Source organism: Scleropages formosus, chromosome 11, assembly GCF_900964775.1.
Source record: "Scleropages formosus chromosome 11, fSclFor1.1, whole genome shotgun sequence".
Taxonomy (NCBI): Eukaryota; Metazoa; Chordata; class Actinopteri; order Osteoglossiformes; family Osteoglossidae; genus Scleropages; species Scleropages formosus.
In genome coordinates, this window is record NC_041816.1 from 17,666,977 (window position 1) to 17,686,866 (window position 19,890).

A 19,890-nucleotide genomic window follows, 5' to 3' on the forward strand; every position below is an offset into this window, starting at 1 on the left:
AAATGGCAGTATCAAGACTAACAGATTAAAAACCGGTGTTGTGTTTAAATGAACAAATGCTATACAAAATAAATTAAATACACCACGGTCCTTATTATTTATCTTGGGTCTTCAGGAAGCCCTCTGGACTTCTATACTTAGTGAACAGGTGTCACAGCAAATGACAGATTCCACTTCTGCTTCTTCTATTCCAATGATATAAAGGCCACCACAGCGGCAGTTGTAGGTGTAGACTTGTTCTTCTGAAAGTCACAGTGAAAGCAGACCCAGATGATGAGAGAGCAGACACGGGTCAGCGGAGGACATCTCATTTACTTAAAAAAAGAGTGCAGTTACTCGTACAGAAACAAATGGCACAAATAGTGACGTGGTTTCATGGTCACTGTTCATTTCAAAACAAAGCAAGTTTTCAAATGGGCAACCCAGTTTCCACTGGTTCTCCAGTGTCCAGCACATCAGTCCTACGAGTGGAGGTCCCGGGAGGGACAGGAGAAGACAAGACCCTTACCATCATCCCAGCTCATGTCACCCAGGCATATGTGGGCGTCGACTGGCCAGCTCTGCTTCAGCTCTTTGGCTGCAGGGGGGACACAAACAAGGACCTGAACAGGAATCTAGTGAGTCCAGGGTGTCTCACACAGTAGTACTCCTTGCAATCTCCAGAGCACTCATGCACCTGCCACAGGCAACCAGTCATTGGCCGGTGGCAGCAGTGCACCAAGAAAATGAATGTAAAAGGGTCCCGAAGCCATATCGTATTGTTAAAATTTTTCCTTTCTGAAACAATATTTTAATATTTTAGCCAAGGTACGTTGTCTACATCTGATACCGTGCTTTCCTTCCATGGACTATATCAGTTTGCCTGCTCGGGTTAGAGGACGGTCTAGACTGCCTTGATGTGGAGTTAAATGCAGTCTGATGTACTGGTATGCTAATGGTTAGCAAGGTGCAAACTGGTTAGCGCTGATGTTGTGAGCTCCCACTGGACTCAAGTGCTGAAAGTTCAATTTCCTGCCAATAGCTGTTATAGATAGTCTGATATAATTAGAGGTCTGGGACACGTTTGCATAATTAAACTGCAGGCATTTCCAAGTCCACACTTTCTTGTAGGAAAGAGGGGGGTTTAAGAAATTCTACTGAAATAAAACCAAATAAGGAGCTAAAATCATTTTAAAAAGTCCATAATTTCATGTTTACCTTTTTTCCTCCACTCTTGTGGTAAAACAAAGTGTTCTCTGGCATTAATATATTATGGGCTGCCATGGCAATCTGACATGTTAACATTTCCATTTAGTTGTGCAATATTTATAAGCTCTTAGTACAGGGGACTCTGTGACAGAGGCGTTCTCTTCGACATATTTTCTCACTCCATTTCCACATTTTTGTGTTGCCCCGCAGCCTGTGACCTGTAATCAAGGTCAATTGCGGGGTGTCAAATGCAAAGGTAGTGAACCTGTGCCCTGAAACAGAGATATTCTCTGTCCGCCCAGCATGACCCTCAAGAGTACTCAGGACTTCAGCGTACCACCACCTGCACGCTGGCCGGCTAGCATTGACTGACGGCGTCCAAACAGAGCTTGAGGCCTGCAGCAGAGTGCTGCGGTCCCTTGGCGAAGCTTCCATTGTCAACAGATCCTCAGAAAGCCTTCGATGTGCATCTGCAAATTACACCAAGGAACAGTGGCCACGATGTTGCCATGGAAGTGAATATAAGAACAGCAGTTAAGTCAGCTATCTCCTTCAAAGGCCCTGCCACACAGTCAAAGGAGGCATATCATGCTTTTTAAATTATACTTTATCATCAGGGTTTGTTAAAGGGTGAAAGGTTGTCATGAGGGAGCCTGAAATGGACAGTGGCTGTGAGTAAGTCCAGGGCAGTGCAGCATTCACATCCAGGCCCTAATGAAGCAGCGGGGCTGGTGTGCAGTGCCACTTGTGCGCTGCAGCATGTCATGGCCACGGGTCACGGTCATATCACATTCAGGCAGCTTGTTAGATCAGCTGGCTGCTCCATGTTCCACTTATCACCAGCGATGGGAGACACCGGAGGAGGCCTGTGCTTCGCAGCACTACCTCCGGGGAGCAGCAGCCGGGCAGCGAGATGGCCGCAATACGCGTTCATTAGCTGCATATCCTGTCTACCGCTTGGCTTGGAGGGGGGAAAGGGGAGGGTCCGGCTCTTCCGGCCGGGTGACATATTATCCACATTAGCGTGGCTCTGTATGGTAGCACTGGAAGTGCACTGTTTGTCTGTTTACATAAGGCTGTGCCTGACAGTCCACATGTACACAGGAGCTGCAGTTGTTTGCTCCATGTGCGCCTCCATCTCCAAGGCTCTCCAATAGGTTTCAATCTCCCACATTAGATACACAATCAGCATAGTCATCAAGCAATGCGTTCTGGGATACTGATACATATGCACACATACACATACACACCTCACCTATACACTAGGAAGTGCTATTTAAAGCACATCAGTTAAAAAATGGAGGGTTTGGGGAAGGCAGGTGGGGGGCAGACCCAACAAGCTGCACATAAACGTGGGTGGATTAAGCTACAGAAGGTTATCAAAGCGACAGGGTCCAGCTGGGGGCAGACCAGATGAGCTGCACACAGATGGAGGTGGATTAAGGTACGGAGGTGTATCAAAGCAGCGAAGCCCTGCTGGGGTCGAGCTGTTTGATCTGACACTCCATTACTGGGCCTGCCCATGGGGATTCATGTGATTTCCAGGAGGAGTCCCCCTTGGCTCAGAGCATCTGACAGGATCACTCCTGGGGAGCACCGGTGGGGTGAGAGGAGGTTCACAGAAGCAATGTGAGCCATTGATTCCTGTCCGTTGGTTAACCCCGACATCGTCTGTAGCTAGGGTGCCTTCTTTCCTTAAGCCCATCTGGAAACCTACAAACCTTCCCCAATCAACACATTATTGAAATCAACTTAAAGAACTGTTCCTAAAACTAGTTCTGCATGTATCCATTACTGTTAACGGGCATTTAGAGAACATCTACCAAACAGTGTTGGCATCAGATTTCCAAGTGCCAAGTATGCAGTTTTATTTACTGAATTAGTTGACACTGTACTTTTCTCCAAAGCAACTTAAGATGGTGTTTCTTACAATGATTTTTCCATTTATTATTATTTTTTAAACTGGAGCAGTTTACCATAGATACTTTGCAATAGCAAGACATGGAATTTGAACCTGGGTTCTTCAAGTGGAAAGCAGCAGTTCTAATCACTATGCTACCTACTGCCCTACTTGTGTTCACATATCAGTGGTCTGTGTCTCTTTGGAAAGTACAGTAAACCTGAATATTCCACTGAAAAGTAATTTCAGGAGTGGCTAAGGATGCCCTGTCATTTTCATGTGTGTCACACCATGTTGAGCGGGCTAAAAGAGGGGAGTGGAGGTGCTGGTAATGACGACCACACTAACAAAGGGACAAAGTGGGCCATCAGGTGCACACACCCAATGGGAGGTTCAGGTACGGGCGCGAGTGAGCATGGTCCTCAATGCACAGGGGGTATATGAGAGAATCATGGCTTTCGTCATAAATCATAAACAGCCACCATTTGTGTGATGTCTGCCATTAATGTGCTGCACACACTACTGTTCCTAGAGTTATTTTTATTATTCTGCTGTGTGCTGCCGGCCACTGGAGCAGGGATACTGGCCTCTGTCTCACACACACGTACACACAGAGATGTTAAGGTTGCTGGATGAAATCTGAGTTCTAAAGCCTTAAACTGCTCTTGTTAAATAGTCCAAGTGGATAAATCAGTACAATTATTATGGACAAAAGTATGAAATAAGCTATGAAACAGTATAGTTTTAGAGGCCAGATCAAATATCAAACTTACAAAACATATGTTTTACAACAAAAAAGTAATTTCAAAATCATTCCAAAATGGTATGAATTGTGCATCACTGAAATTCTTTGATAAGTAACGACTTCTTCAAGTTGGACTGGAACAATATGAAATGTGGGAGAAGAAGAGAGAGATCTGGCATGATGTGTGTGATCACCTTGTCTGGAAGGTGAAAGTAACACTGCCTTGCGTCTCCGGCAGGCCTCGGAGCCACCGGCAAGCCTTTCGTGAAGAAACTGTAATTAGCACATTCAGATCCTGCTTTTTAACATGCGTGGCTTTAATTAGCTTTAAAAAAAAAAAAAAAAGGAACTTGTGTGGGCCTTCACTCATGGCAAAGGCTGCATCTCGCTGATCGTTTCGGAGGCAAATTTTCACCAGCTATTTCCCCAGAGTTTGAGAATCCTGCACCAAAAAAATGAAATGAATAAAACAAAGATGCAAGAGGGGAGGACATCGAAATGTGTCTGCAAATTGGACAGTTTGGTCTTCAGAAATAACGAGGGGTATCGCCAGACCTTTTGTAGACATCTAAATAGTCCAACAGTCTAATGACAACAAATGATTAACCCTTTCTGCCTGCTTCAACCTGTGGTTGGACTGGGAGTATGCAAAGTGTGAGGCTTCGCACATCTAGGTCACATTATTCATTCATCTGGGTCACGGTACTTAATCTGGCACAACAGAGGGGTTGTGTACAATTGTGTACTATCGCCCGATCCTAAATAACATCTTGGGTCGGTGAATAAGGAATGACATGAAACGCGGTGTAGATGTTAAGAACATCTAATTGGAGGAGGTGACACCTGTATTTGAATTGTTCAGCCACCCTTTCAGTGAGGGCACACGTATTGACTTCTTCCAGACCATTGATATGCTAACAATGAAGTAATGCGTCTGAAACACTTCAGACGTACTCTGATGGCATCTTCATTTCACATTAAAATCAGGGGAGCAGGTGCTGGTTTGAAAACAAAATCATCAAAAATAAGAGGAAGCTGGTCTGCTTAGTCATTTAAATGAAAACAAATCTCCGTTATCCATAGGCTGGCCTGCTTTAAGCATCTATTCACACAAATGTACATTATATGTTCAACTCTTTCATACGGCTGCTTTACAATGCGACATTCAATAAATGGTGCTGAAATGAAAAGGTGCTTTTTTCTTAGGCCCTGAAAGGAGGGCTTGGCTTCTTACACAAGGCGAGCTGCTGGATATCCAAACCGCGTCTCTCTGTGAAACATCTGCTCCAAGGTGTCAGAAACCTTCAAGGGAGACCCCTCCCTGCCCCACCACAAAACCCCCACCTTTGCCCAAACTTTCCCCCCCCCCAAGCGAGACCCGGAGCCCAGTGCCTACAAATGCAGGCGTGCACAATGCGAGCTGGAGGGATCGTGCCGGCTCATTGTCCCATTTGTGAGATCAGAGACCCGCCAAGCTGGTTGATCAGCCCGGCTCTTACAGGGCACCCCTGACTTAAAAAGCAGTAACAACCGAGATTCTTTCAGGGGCCGCAGAATAACATTAAACAGCTATTAGCATCCGGGGCCTAGTAAGACTTTCTGCGCACGTTTCTCCTGGCCGTCTGCTTCCACACATGGAGGAGGCAAGGCGATGCTTTCACGGGCCCCATTAAAAGCGCGCGGCAAGACAGCACAAGATGTATGACAACGGCCGCTATATTTTGGCAATTAAACGGTGCACATTAAATGATAAAATGATTTGTAATTGTTCGAGCATGACTAAGCTCAGATTTGAAACGAGGCAGCGGATGGAGTCCGGGCCGGGGGTAGGCTGCAAGATCAGCTGCACAGCTCCCAGACATCTTTGCTCGCCACTCAATTATTTCAACAGTAATTGCATGCTTTCCTAATGCGAGAGAAGGTGCACCCCTGGTTTATGTTTCCATCTGCTCGCCCGCTTTGCCCTGCACTCATTTATGATATCTGTGACAGAGGACACGGGTTTACTAACACACATCGATATATAGGTATTTAACTGCATCTCCGACACATCTTTTACAGCGGCGCATTTAAGCGCCCCGTCTCCTATGCGTAAACAGGTTCATTTGTATGGGGTGCAGCAATGAGAGGATGCCTGTCATCATTTCTAATGAGAGTGAGATAAAACAAGCCAATCATGCTTAAAGCAGCACTGAAAGACCGACTGCGCCGCTCATCAAAGGACAGCTTCTCACTGGTCTTATTTACCTCTTGTTGGTGGGAGGAGGATTGAGTTTCCTTTTCTCCTTCTTCTTCCTTTTTCCATTTGAGACAAACACTTTAGAGCGTGCTTTAATCAAGCTTGGGTGTAGGTCTTAATTATAACTTCACAGTCCTATTTGATCGCAGTAGAGCACGGGCCTGTCTTTGTAAATGGTTGGGCAACATCAAATCCAAAGAGATGCTCGCTGCTAATTCTCCATCTGACATTGTTCGGCCGGAAAGCCGTGCGCAGGCTCCACAAAACAGCCCCTCAGAAGATCGGCAGGCGCCAGACAGATGGTACAGGTCTCCCTCTCCCCAATGTCAGGTGGTTCTGATCCGTTTGCCAGCAGCTACGGGATCCTATCAATACGTTCACGCAAACTGATCAAAGCAGCATACTTTTAGAACAGAAACCTGCAGCGCGTTGTTTTGATGAAACTTTCTGGGGAACACATCGAAATCCAACCCAAAAAAAACTAAACAAAACAAAAAAATCCAAATTACAACTTGGAACAAAAAAACCTCATCAGTATGAACACGCAATACTTTAAAGTTCCACAGGACTATTTGGATACCAAACACGTTTATGTCTCAAAACTACCGTTACATTCATCATTCATACTGTACACAGCTCATAGCCAGGAGGTCAAGGAACTGCTGCAGGGCCTGTTCTAAGGTTTATTTTCCTTCAGCTGTCGGACATGAGCTTTGAAAGGTCTGAAGAGGAGAGTGAGGTGCGGGCGAAACTGACAGGGGGCTTTGACTGCGGGCGGCCGTACAACGGGGGGCAGTCAATGGCTGACACGGAGGCAGCGCAGGGTGCTTTCAGCGGACACTCTGCGTGTCGATGGGGGTTCGGACCGCACTGGCGAATGCCGCTCACTGTTTCCCCCCCACAGGCGATCCACTATTAGTGACTCTTCCCCCGTTAATGGTGCGGGGGCCTGGATGTACATTTATTGAAGGTCCTAATGGAGGGCCGAGGGAGCTCTTTCCTCAGGCGAGGGGAGAAAGGCAGCCTATCACTTCATGTAACGGCCGTCCGTGTGTGACAGGCCTGACCTATATTTCCCCCTTTTCTTCCTCCCAGCTGCCTCGCTCCACTCTAAGAAGGCGTTTTGTGAGGGAGAGAAAAGAGAGCAAACGCTGGGCTTGTTTGGAGTGCTTTTTTCCTGTCTGTTTTGGTGGACTATTTTTTGGTCAACCCCCCCACCCCACCCCAACCAAACACTCATCCACCCACAAACTCAGAGTCCCTTTCCTTGTACACACAAATGTAGCTTTCTTACACACGCGCATTCCTTCTGTGACACCGTGGAGCTTGCTCAGATCTCCATATTTCTGAAGCTCTGATGCGGAGCTAAGACAGGCAGACCCAGACGTGTGCGCTTACCAGAATTTCTCTGGGGTTCCACAATTTTGGTCTATTGCAAGATTCACAGATGATGAAATCCTGAACCTGTGAATCTTTTTTCATCATAACTAGTTTTGCTTATGCTTCAAATGAACTGACCTTTTCAAGCACAATTTTGTCTCCTTGGTGATTTGCAGCCTGAACAGCTATATTCACTGCTCTCTCTTATAAAGCTGGGAACTGGGTAAGCCCAACCTCTTTAACAGTTTTGTCACTGTTATTATAAATAACATTTCATACTAATTAGACAGAAAGAATCAACCATTCACGATATGCAGAGCAGACAACGATTTTAAGGAATGCACATATGTAATAATATACTAAGCGCTGTACATATTATTTCCATGACCATGTGTTATGGTAAAGGATGAGAGATCAAACAATAAAGTATTATAAGGGCAGCTGATAATGCAGTAGTTAGCACTTGTGCCTTTGTCTCCAAAGGTTGCAGGTTCGAATCCAACTAACTTGAGCAAGGTACTTACCCTGAACTGCTCCAGTAAAAACTACCCAGCTGTATAATGGGTACATAGTTGTAAGTAACTTAACGTTGTAAGTGAATAAATGTAACTGAGTTTTAAAAAAAAAAAAAAGGCTTAGAAAGGCACAGAAGGAAAAGATAGGTGGGGAAGACCCTCAGGAATGAAAATAAAACTGTAAAAATTAGTCAATTAAAATTTGTAAATAGAATACTGTAGAGACTAACATCTGAACCTGTAACACCTACCAATTACTCAGCACCAGTGTAGGCTGCACAGTAGCAAACAGCAGCACATGGCGTGTGTAGACAAAGTGCAATTACATATGTGTGCGTGGATGCAGAGCAGGAGAACGTACCACGTCGCTGGAGGTCATACACTCTCTTTGTCTCCTCATTGCCCAGGATCTTCCATGCCTGGTCGACCTCGATGAACCTCTGCATGTGGCGCTGCACTTGCTCTGCCGCCAAATCTGGACTCTGTTTGTCTGGGTGGTACTGCCAATTGGGAGGGGGGGATTCCAGGCAAACAAAAACAACAATTTAGTCTTGGGTTTACCAACACCTGCTTCGATATTTTTGGAATTGCAGGGGGGTATTAGAGAAGGGAAGGTGCAATAAGACACAGGAGACAACAACCAGGTTAATTAGAACACACGAGTCAGGGACAATCTGCCAGTAAAAACCTGATGTCGCAACATGCACTGACAGCGTTTTCTGGGTAATTTGCTGATGGACCCACTCTTCTTCTGGACAATTTACCCAAAGAGGCTGAGTAAAGAAAACACAAACAGACTGGGGCAGTGGAAAGCAATGTCGAAGAACAAAAACTGCGCCCGGACTGGTAGTGTCTCCTAGACCCTGGGACTGTGAGGTACAGCAGTAGGTTTGCAGATCAGACTGCCACCTGCTAAAAAGTACTGGGGGGAAGGAGGGAGGAGAAGAGAAGAAAAAAAAAAAAAAAAAAACACACCAAGAAACTAAAGTACTTCTGTTGAAACCGCAGCCACCGATTACACATCAGATAAACTCATGTTTTTTTGATGTTGTAAAGGGGCTACCAGGTGGTACCCATCCATAGGAAGCCACTCTAATTTGTCATTTGAAAAGTATTAATACACTTTAAAAGTACCGCTTTCCTTGTAATGCTCCAAGGAGCTGGAAGAAAGCTGCTTGCTTGACTCGGAGGTGCCCATTCACTCAGACTCCTCGTCAGTAAAAAGGCTCAAATTTTCCCCTGCAGCTCTGCCGAAGTTCAGCTGCGACCACCAAGGAGTGTGGGTCATGGGTCGTGGCTCTTGTTGGCCATGTGCTCTTGGTTTCGCCCATGGAGGGCTGGAAGGTGGGGGTGGGTGGGTACCGGGAATGGGGGAGAGGGTCGGAAAACAACATAGATCCTTTCTAGCCATCACTGAGTTGGATGGTGATTATAGTCTGGCACTGGCAAGCAGAGCATTGCGTGTGTTTGTGTTTGTGTTTTTGTATGGTCACTGTAGTTCAGAAGCTGAACCTTGTCCAAAGCCGGATAATGATGCATGGGGCAAAACCAAACTACAATAACCAACAGTCCTAGGCAGGCCAATTAATGTCCATCGCAATTATATTTTTAATTTTAAGTAACAGGAACACCAACCAAATTCAACTAATCATTTCAAGCAATTACTTTTAAAACTAATTAAAATGTAAGGGCGGTTGTGCTCAGATGGGTTTTTTGTTTGTGTTGTTGTTGTTGTTTTCACTTTGTAAATGGACAGACTGAAAAGGGGAAAGAAGGAGGGGGGAAAAAATCAACTTTGCTACAAGCCAAAAAATCAACTGGAGGACTTGATTGAGAGAATCATTAACAGGCACTTTGCACTGAAATCTTCTGCGGCGTTCTGATTTGGGAAGGGAAAGCCGCGCTCGTCTGCTGGTGCCAAACACTTTCTGGTCTATTCAACGCAGTCCCCTCATCAGCGGCAGCCCTGCAGTTTAAAAGGGCAGAGGCAGTCCACGGGGCTGGGAAAGGAGGCCTGACAATCAGACTTAAACATGTGTGCTCCAGGTCCTCTGGTCACACAAACAAGACCTTTGATTCATGAGAGATGATACAGGGCTAGCGTGGCGACTGTGAGAGATACCGATGTGGGGAGTGGTGCTGCAAAGTAGCATGCTATGCTCTAGATTCGGTGGACACGGGATCGTGTCCCAGTTGAAACATTAGCGTTGCACATTTTCAGGCTTTGCAAACTTCCCGATCTGCGCTGGTAAATACTAAAATAAACCCATGCTGAAATATCTGTAGCAATAACTTTTGCAGAAGCGTCTTCTGGGATATGCATGACATTAAACTGTCAGCATAGACTGTCAGCAAGGATAAGGGCAGCTGTCAAGCATGCAAGACATGTTCTGAAATATATAAACACTGAGCATTCTTGTGCCACATCAAGGGGGCAAAGGCTCCCAGAAGAACAACTATGAAGAATTACAGAACTATGACAAACCATGGCTTTCAACCCTCTCCAGACTGCCTTTTAATTAAATTTAACAAGTAATCAGCAACTCCTATATTTAAACCTCCTTTGACATGCAAACATTGATTCAATTTACTTAAAAAGTGCAGAATTTATATGATACAAAGACGGAAGGGATTATATCGATTCCTACAGCCTTGTAGAAGATCTAGCAGATCGATGTGGAAAACCTTTCGAAAATGACCCTGAAAGACCTCGGTTTAAGCAGCATGGGGTACGGCTTCACAAGCTATAATTGGTAAAATCTCTAGAATGGTCCAATGTAAAAACCATAATGTTTACAACACGGATCAAAGTTTTTATAAAACATCGTGATTAACCCAGAAGTCTTTAACTGTGTGGTAGAACATAGGAGGGTTCTAAAAAAGATTAACTGAGACTTGGATGAACTGACCATTGAGAAATAAAAAAGAAACGAATAAATCACACAAGGAAACGCCCATTTTAAGCAAAATCCCTAAATTCAAATGACATGAGCACATAATCTGAGCTATGATCCAGCACAGGGGCCACCTTTCCCATATGCCACCTGGATTTCAAATCCCGACAACACATGCCATTTTATTACATTACCAAATCCATGTACTTTTCAGCAATGATTGCACCTGGGTGAGAGATGGAGGGGGGAAATCCCTCCAGTGTCCCCAGAATAATTGCTGCTAAAAATGTGGTAGCCTTATGTGGCACAAAGAGAGGGCGGACAGAGACGGGATGTGTCTCCACAGAGGGGGCTGCGGTGTGACACTGGCACACTCTCAGACCCACCCAGCCGCTGATATGTCGCTGCACACAGTTGCTATTTAAAATGATGGCAAATTGAGGTGCCTAAGATTGATAATGTGGCCAAGGGAAGGGAAAAGAAAAAAAAAAAAAACAACCCCGAGGCCAATAGCTGACCACTGCTGAGTGTGAATGAAGAGGAAGCCGACCGGGAGGAAATCCAGGTATAATCAGCTCCACCACAGGCTACGGATAGTCTGTGTAAGAAAACCATATCATGGCTTGACAAAACATATAGTTTCAGCTGTACACTCAGTCTCCATCCAGTATCCGTCAGGACAGCTCAACTCATTTTCCTTTTCACTGTACCAAAGTGCAGATACTGCGAATGCGAACCTGGGCTCTAATGTGTCCCTCATTACCAGCAATTGTTTTGTAATTCACAGCAAGCTCGTTGTACATTGTGCTGGACACATTGGATTTCATGCAAAATCACTTGTTGAGCTCTTCATGAGAATGAAAATGGACAGCCACAAGCCAGTCATTGAGCCAAAATTATTTCCATTCAGCTGTCCATGAATGTTGATTTAATTAGAATAACAAAATAACACGAACAGCAAAGAACTATTTAGATGAATAATAACCTATTGTATTCTTTGGATTTTAATGTCCACGACACACAGAAATTTACGTCTAAAAACGCTCAGCTTTAAATCATTATAAAGACCTTCCCGTAAGGTAGTAAAGGAAATAACAATGGCCTACATTAATTTCTAACAGTTAGGGGCAATATACAACATTTTAAAACACAAATTTATATAAGCACCATGGTCACTACATGTTATCGATGTGTTTTGCAAAGAATCTTACAAAGAAAAAAATATTTAAATTAAAGAGACATGACCCCCTAGAAATTGTACCGAATGTGAAGCCTTGAAAAGGCAAAATGATACTGCCAAGGCCAATATCAATCTACTAAAAGTACTGAATTAATTTTGGCAAGATTTTGCCAACTTCACTGAAACTGGTGTAACAAGGACAGCCAGTCAGTTTGATTTCTTAGTAAAATGTGCCTCTGGGTATAGGACTGGACCTCATGCAAAGCCGTAGGGTACATGAGTTTGTTCTAATTATGTGGGTACGGGTGTGATGGTACACATGTCATCCTAATGAGCTCACCTGCACATTACACCTGGATAAGAGCACCGTCACCTTGATACGTCGAGTGAGGACATGGGTGCCCTGGTTATAGGTCTGCGCTCCGCAGTTACTGCATGGAAATGCAATATGAAAGAACATACATACAGAAATTGTACCATAATTTGCTAGATTTTGAAAATATATTTACTACCAATTTTTAACACAATGTGACCCAACAACATATATCTATTTCCAGGCTCACATATGAATAGGACATTTAAACAGAAAACTATAGAAAACAAAGCAATGTCCTGGAATGACAGACAATTTGTTGTAAACTACATGAACGTTGTGTGTGTGTGTTTCTATATACATACGCGCATAAGAATTATTTATCATTACGTATCTTTATTAAAGTCCTAATTAGCATAAAATTCTATTTTTTCCACAGCCATTTTTTTCTATAAAAAGACCTGTTGTAACAGGGTGCAAGGATACTGTTTGTCACTAACAAACACCTATGCATCCCATTAGCTGTGGGACACGATGACTTCACCTCCCAGAGGACGAGCTGCCACCACAGCACGCTCTGGCGCGGCTCACATCGCTGGGAAACCACTTGTATACAGAGAACACTGAACAGAAAGGGCACTTTTTTCCTGAGCAACTCATCTTACATGCCAAAAAAGCCACAGGAATCCAATTAAAACCTAGACCCATTAGTAGCGTGCTGGAAATGAACGGCACCTTCATTGTAACAGCAGACGGTTCGAAAATTCAGCTTTTGCTACAGTACACTTTGTACTTTGGTGTCTTGCTCATCTGCCAAGTTGGTAGAACATCGTTTTTTGCCCATTATTCAATCACTGCTACCATCATTGTAAATAGATGACGGTTGTGTAATAAATATTAGGAGCAAATAGGGTCACGGATTCAGCCGGATGTTTGTGACTTCTCCATCATGCATATTCCTATATATGGCTTCCAGTCAGTTATAAATGCTTCATTACGCATTGATATGGTGATTGATTTTCTGGAATGAAAACGGATTATCCCGAAAAGCAGCTTTGCGAAAACTATTATAACTAATTAATCTGGTTTCAGTGCAGGGTGACCAAAGTTGCAGGAGTAAGTCACTTAAACATAATCCACATATATCACAACGACAGCTCACATTATACACAGCTGATAATACTCTATGTACATGTAAACACTGGCTCATGAGCTGTCTTACAACCACACTTAAAGGCATATAGTAAATCAGATTTAGCTGTGTTTTAGTTACAGTTGCTTTTAAATCCCTGTCAATCCCCTTATGATCTGATCCATACCAGACTAACATCCACAGCATTAAAACCAGCTCAGACTGTGACACACTGTGTAGCTCCACGTGGCTCGACAAGACGGGCGAGAGCCTTGCTTTTGCTTCAGAAAAGCGTATTACCTGCGTGCACCTTGCTCTGAGGCCCGCATGCTCCATTGGCTTCAAAACAGAAAGCTTGCTCCGTTAGCACTTCCCTGCACTCTTCATTAATTCAACACGCTACCCAGCAAGTGACACCACAGCATCAGTCTCAGCTCCATGGGGTGAAGACGGACCTCATCGCCGTGGTGCCCAAAGCAAGTCTGAAAACGAAGCATGACTGGGACCTAAACTCACTGCATACCACCAAACACTTGAGGGATGGTGCACCATACCTACAATCCCACCCTCCAACATTCTAGGGCTCCTGCGCACAGAGTTGCAAGGACGTTCCACACCAGACCTAGCCCCACAGGACTCGTCTGCCTTTATACTCATCAAATGCATTTATACTAAACATCTGGGAGAAAATAAAACCATTCTTTCGCAAGCATCTATAGGTTAGATCGGTCATGGACCAAGCATCCATAGCTTAATCTCGGGGGAATAATAATGTTTAAATTTCCAGAGACAGAAAAGACGAATTCCATAGGATGAGAGCAGAAATTAAGAGTCTGGTTAAGACGCAATAGGACGCTGCATCCAACCGGAGGTGTTGTTCACGTGCACTGAACAAGGCCTCCTCTTTCCTGTGCCTCTCCACAGCACCGCCAATACTAAACCAAGGTGTTGTGAAGGTGGGGCACTCAAAAACTTTGCCAACTGTGCCATGCAAGTCCAAGAAGGAAATGTCACTGGGACTCAAACGCACTTCAAGAGGAAAAGGAAGGGAGCTGCTCTCATGATCTTGTCGGACTAGGGGACAGGAAACAGGGCACTGAGTACTGTTTGGAGTCCAACAGACACCGACAGCCCTGAGAAAACCCCTGCTAGTGGAGTGAGGGCACATGACTGAAATATATGCAGCAGGCTGCACCTCAAACAAAAAAATCTGACTCTTTTAGTCACATCTTTATTGATCATTCCCTGAACACATACCCTTGCAGAGAATAATGCACAGGGCAGAACTGATTCTCCAGCCCTGCCTTTGACAACATGAACATATTTACCATATTTCACCTTTTGCACCCAGTCATATAGTTCTGTACCACATCAGACTAACTAGACACTCTCTAAATGAAAAACTTTAACAACAAAGTCATTTAGATCCCTGAAACAAAGTTAATGCTATCTGTAACAACAGAACACTTTATTAAGTAAATCTGCTGTGGGGACATAAAAAAAACTAATGGTGTGGTGTGCAGGTACCATAGAAATACCTTGACACTTGTTACTAAGGTGAGGAAATGCCATTATGTTGACCAGCATTTCAGGTATGTTTCTACATGGCCACTGAATTTACCGCACTGTGAGCTCCACATAGAGTGCGCTCACTGTGGGAGTGTTCCGGGTGCTTATAAACGTGAGGGCTGTATAGCATTACAAATATATTAAATAATTCTGAGGAATCAGGTTGCTTAGTGGTTAGAGGCACCAACTTGCACTTAAGGACCCAGGTTCAAATCCACCTACAGCTGTAGTACCCTTGATCAAGGTACTTGTTATAAACTGATGCAGTAAAAATTACACAGTTGTATAAATTAATAAATCACTGTAAGTCACTTTTTAGAAAAGTATCAGTAAAATACATAAATGTAAGTCTACAAAGACATCCTCAGTGCCCCAAGTCTTACATCACAGGCTGCTCAGACAAAATCTGCCCATGAGATGACTGGGAACTTTAAACTCCCCAATTACAGAATTGATTCTAACTGCACATTAATTGCAAAATGTCTCCCTATCATGAGAAACCTAGGACTTGCCTGTGAGAGGTGTAATATCCATTAGAGCCATTTGTAAACTTCATCAGCCCAGTAAGGAGCAGCAGGTGGCACAGTGGTTAGAGCCATCATCTTGGAGTCTGGTTCAAATCCCACCTTCCACTGCAGTACCCTTGAGCAAGGTACTTACTATAAATTGAGCCAGTAAAAATGACACAGTTGTATAAATGAGTAAATCACTTTTTAGAAAAGTATCAGTAAAATACATAAATGTAAATCTACAAAGACATCCTCAATCCCCCAAGTCTTACATCGCAGGCTGCTCAGTCAAAATTACCCAGCTGTATGAATGAATCAATAACTGTAACATTACTGTAACTGCTGTAAAAGAGAGAACTTAACACATAAATAATAAGGTCTGAATGAATGAGTTACAGTTCTAACAGGATGTTGCTGAAGTTGTACCGCCCTTATGACTGCATCTTCACAGCATCTTGTAAATGAACCTGGAAGCTGAACTATTTTTCAAAGCTATAAATATTTCATTAACACCAGTTCACAGAGAAGTCGTATTTAAAGAATACATTCACACACAGTGTACACAGCCCCCTCTTTACATTTTACATCACAAAGGGCTTTTTTATTCATTGCAAAAGACTGACAAGAGTATCGTGTTTCTTTAAAAAGGACATGGGCCATAATCTCTTCTCCTGAGTTCCCTCTCCGGTGTAACTCAGGTATTTGTCATAAATACACAGCCGGATGAAAGGCCGCATCTTTTTAATAGTGCTGCCTCAATCCAACCGAGTTATGCTCTTTAATTGCTGTCTCTTTGCACGCATTGTAAAATATTCATTTACTTGAGCTAATGGAGCTAGGAGAAGCAGGAATACAATGTGGAGCGCTGGCAATTTGGAGCACTCAGAAGGCCATTTCTGCATCCTCCCTGCCACCCCCAGCTCCCGACAGCCCCCCTCTCCCTCCTGCTGCCATTCTCTGAGCGTGCGGTGGCATTCGGAGGGAAGCCGAGCAACAGGGGGCAAAGCAAAGGCCAATAACATCACGCTACTGCCACCTAATGTCTGTGGGCTGACTCATTCTGAGCAGTAACAGGGGAGCAGTTAAGAGATGCCTTTTCTTCTGCGAAGTTTTTTGCCTCCAGCCAAGTGTATTTATTAAAGCGAACGGCAGGATTATTATCTCTCTAAAAAGGGGCCTCCCTGACAGTTCTGGTGCAGCACACTCCTGCGGTTTTCCAGCACTCCCAGTACTCTGTCTTAACCGGTAATGGTCTTTTATACAAACGGGGTCAAGTTAAGCAGTCACATTTTAGTGTGGGGAGGGTGAAAATAAATTGTTGTGTAAGAACAGGCTTCTTATTATCGGAAGTAACGGTACATAGCAACCGTTTTTGCCACTGAGCATTTTAAATCAAGTAAGTTCTGAATTGCAAAATTCAAAATAAATACATTTTTGGTACTTAAAAGAAGAAGCAGAAAGCTGATCAAATGTCACAATAAACAAATGCAACACCTCACTGTAGCCAATGTAAATGAATGAGACAAATGAAAGGAATGTTGAGAACCATGATTTAAAAAATGCTCCATGCTTATAGACTGGAACCCCTTGATTTATTACTGAAAGGTGATTACTGTAATTAAAATGGAGGATTAAACAAATCAGCTTACGATGCACTTTCTTTTCAAAGACTAATATAAAAACCAACAGATAAATATCTATAGCATGTATCAAAATTAGATTTACACATTTTCAATTTCTTAGAGCGTTAAATCCCTTCATTTGAACTGCTTAAAGTTACACTTGAAGAAACCATAATGGTCTGCATGACAAAGTCATACTCGCAAAAAATTTGAATTAAAGGTAATGATTCCCTTAACGCAAAGAAATTTCACAATTTAAAGCATTACAAGAAGAAAATTAACTATAACCAACATACTTTTAAAGCTTGCATAATTAATGCATAATTTGCATCCATAAAGAAAATTACACACAAAAAAGGACTATGGAATTTGAACTATATGTCACCAGACATATGATCAGACATGACGTGCACAATGCAGACTCCACAATAACAGCGCTGGCAGTTTGCTGCAGTGCCTCAATCACACTCGAGGTCAACGCAGGACAGAGTCAGGAAAATATTGGACCTGGCAGGAGACATCTTTGCTAAGCCCACAAATTGACAAATCTGAATTGACAAAATAAAAAGAATAAATAAAACTGCAAATTTAATAAACTAGGCTGTCACCCTGTTGAATTAAAAAGCATTATGTTCAGCTGGTTCAATATTTTATCAAATCATTTGTGAAACAAAGCTTCAAATTTTACACACAAGGATCCCTGGCAGGCTGCTGTCAATATTAATGGAAAATTATATACACAGACTGTTCAATTAATTAATCTGAAAACCCAAGAATAGCACAGTATATGTTTGCAAATCTATATAGGAAATACTGTATACCATATAAATTAGTTTGAACAGATGTACATACAATTTAATGTCCAAAAATGCTTCTTACCCAATTTACTGGAAGAAGACACTGTAGTTTGTGACAAAATATATATATAATATATGTGTGTGTGTGTGTGTGTGTATATATATATATATATATATATATATATATATATATATATATATACACACACACACACACACACACACAAATATATATATAATATGTGTGTGTATATATATACACACACACATTGAACAGTCACAGTTGTCTTAAATCTGATACAACCTTTTGTATACACATACATACACACCTATGTGTTTATAAATTATACTCTTATACGTACGTACTGACAAAGTACGTATAAGTATATATGTGTAAGTATAAATATATGTGTACATATAATGTGTACTAACATTATTGAATACAATTTCATTAACACCTGAGACAATTACTTCCCCACTTACAAACAAAGCAGGCTTGTTTTATACTGTATCAATTCTGGATAAACATGACAGTGATCAAAGGTACAGCAGCAGTAGGATTCTAACTGGGGACCTTCAGGTTACAGGGAAACAGCCATAAACACCACACTACCTGTGACACAGGCTGTGTGTGTGTGTGTGTGTGTGTGTGTGTGTGTGTGTGTGTGTTACCTACACAATCATTTTACCTGGTGTGTGCGGGGAGCTGGTGTATGTCAGTGTGTGTATGTATGTACTAGAAGACCATGATGATGATGAATGGGACTATTAATCAGTAGGGAGTGTACCATACCAGTAGCGCGAGCCTCTGGTACTTGCGCCGCAGCTCGTGCGGTGCGTCGGACGGACTGGCTTCCAGCACTGAGTACCAGTCCTTCCTCAGCAGCTCCTCCGCTGTCATGATGGCGGACAGGACGAACCGGCCCGGCACCAGGACCAGGAGGAGGAGACCGCCGCTGGGCGCCAAACGAACCTATCCGCACACACACAGCACACACACAACACACACTGGATCAGCGGCTGATATGCAACACCGACGACCGACAGTAAATAACAGTGAAATTAGATATTTAAAAAGCGCGAAAATCGCCTCAGCTAACGATCATCAGCACACTGACTGAGTGCCACCGTCAGTCCTGCAGCCAAGTCCTACTAGTCCTAGTGGAGTCCAGCACAGCAAAAAGAAGACGCCATTGTCGCTGCACGTCACTCACATTAGTACTTCATTAATGACAAACCTCATAAAGAAAACAGTGTCTTCTTACTACCACAATATTGTGTTTATTTATCGGACGTTTAAGAACACATCGGTTCGCAAGGAGATGTGCGCTACAGTTTTTACCGTCCGGGGGAAACACGCGCTGTGACCAGAGGGCGACTGTCGAGCCTTTTTTTTTTTTTTTTTTTTTTCCACGTCCCTCGTGTTTGCGCTGCCTTTTGAAGCGGTTCTGATGCATCCGTACAGTTTTGACCACATTTTCTAATTAATCGTTAACACATTACCAAATACTAAATACTATATTTTTACACAGTTGAAAGCACTTCAAAAGTTCGTATCGATGCTGATCAAAGTCCGCGAGACAACAGTACATTTTTTCAAAAGCCCACCTGATTATGAAGGATTGTAAAATGATGAACGAAACGTTTTTCTACCCGGAGTGAAATAAGTGTAACACAAGAGGCAGAAACGCTGTCTTCATGGGAACATAGAGAAATACGAGTTAACTGGGGATCTCTTTTATTATTATTATTATTATTATTATTATTGTTGTTGTTGTTGTGAACTTCGTCGCAGTTTGAAGACCAAAAAATAGTCAGAAGTGCCACTCTGACAACTTTTTAATTTTTACATGATGTTGGAGTTATTATAAATTTATTTATGTGGAAGCAGGAGAGCCGAATAATTT

At 43.1% G+C, this 19,890-nt stretch overlaps 1 protein-coding gene across 4 annotated transcripts; it reads right to left on the reverse strand.

Annotated features, from left to right (window-relative positions):
- Window positions 1-96: 96 nt before the first annotated feature.
- Window positions 97-19,628, reverse strand: dnajc24 (DnaJ (Hsp40) homolog, subfamily C, member 24). Of its 4 annotated transcripts, none has more exons than XM_018763921.2 (5): window positions 19,592-19,628; window positions 18,777-18,956; window positions 8,329-8,467; window positions 509-577; window positions 97-242 (listed from the first exon to the last, which is right to left on the reverse strand). In XM_018763921.2, exons 2-5 carry the CDS (start codon window positions 18,882-18,884, stop codon window positions 112-114), a joined length of 447 nt encoding a protein of 148 aa, XP_018619437.1. In that variant the 5' UTR covers window positions 18,885-18,956; window positions 19,592-19,628; the 3' UTR covers window positions 97-111. The 4 variants fall into 4 exon arrangements, with proteins under 4 accessions (XP_018619437.1, XP_018619438.1, XP_018619435.1 ...); XM_018763922.2 differs by lacking the exon at window positions 19,592-19,628 and adding an exon at window positions 19,326-19,380; XM_018763919.2 differs by lacking the exon at window positions 19,592-19,628 and adding an exon at window positions 19,222-19,306.
- Window positions 19,629-19,890: the final 262 nt, after the last annotated feature.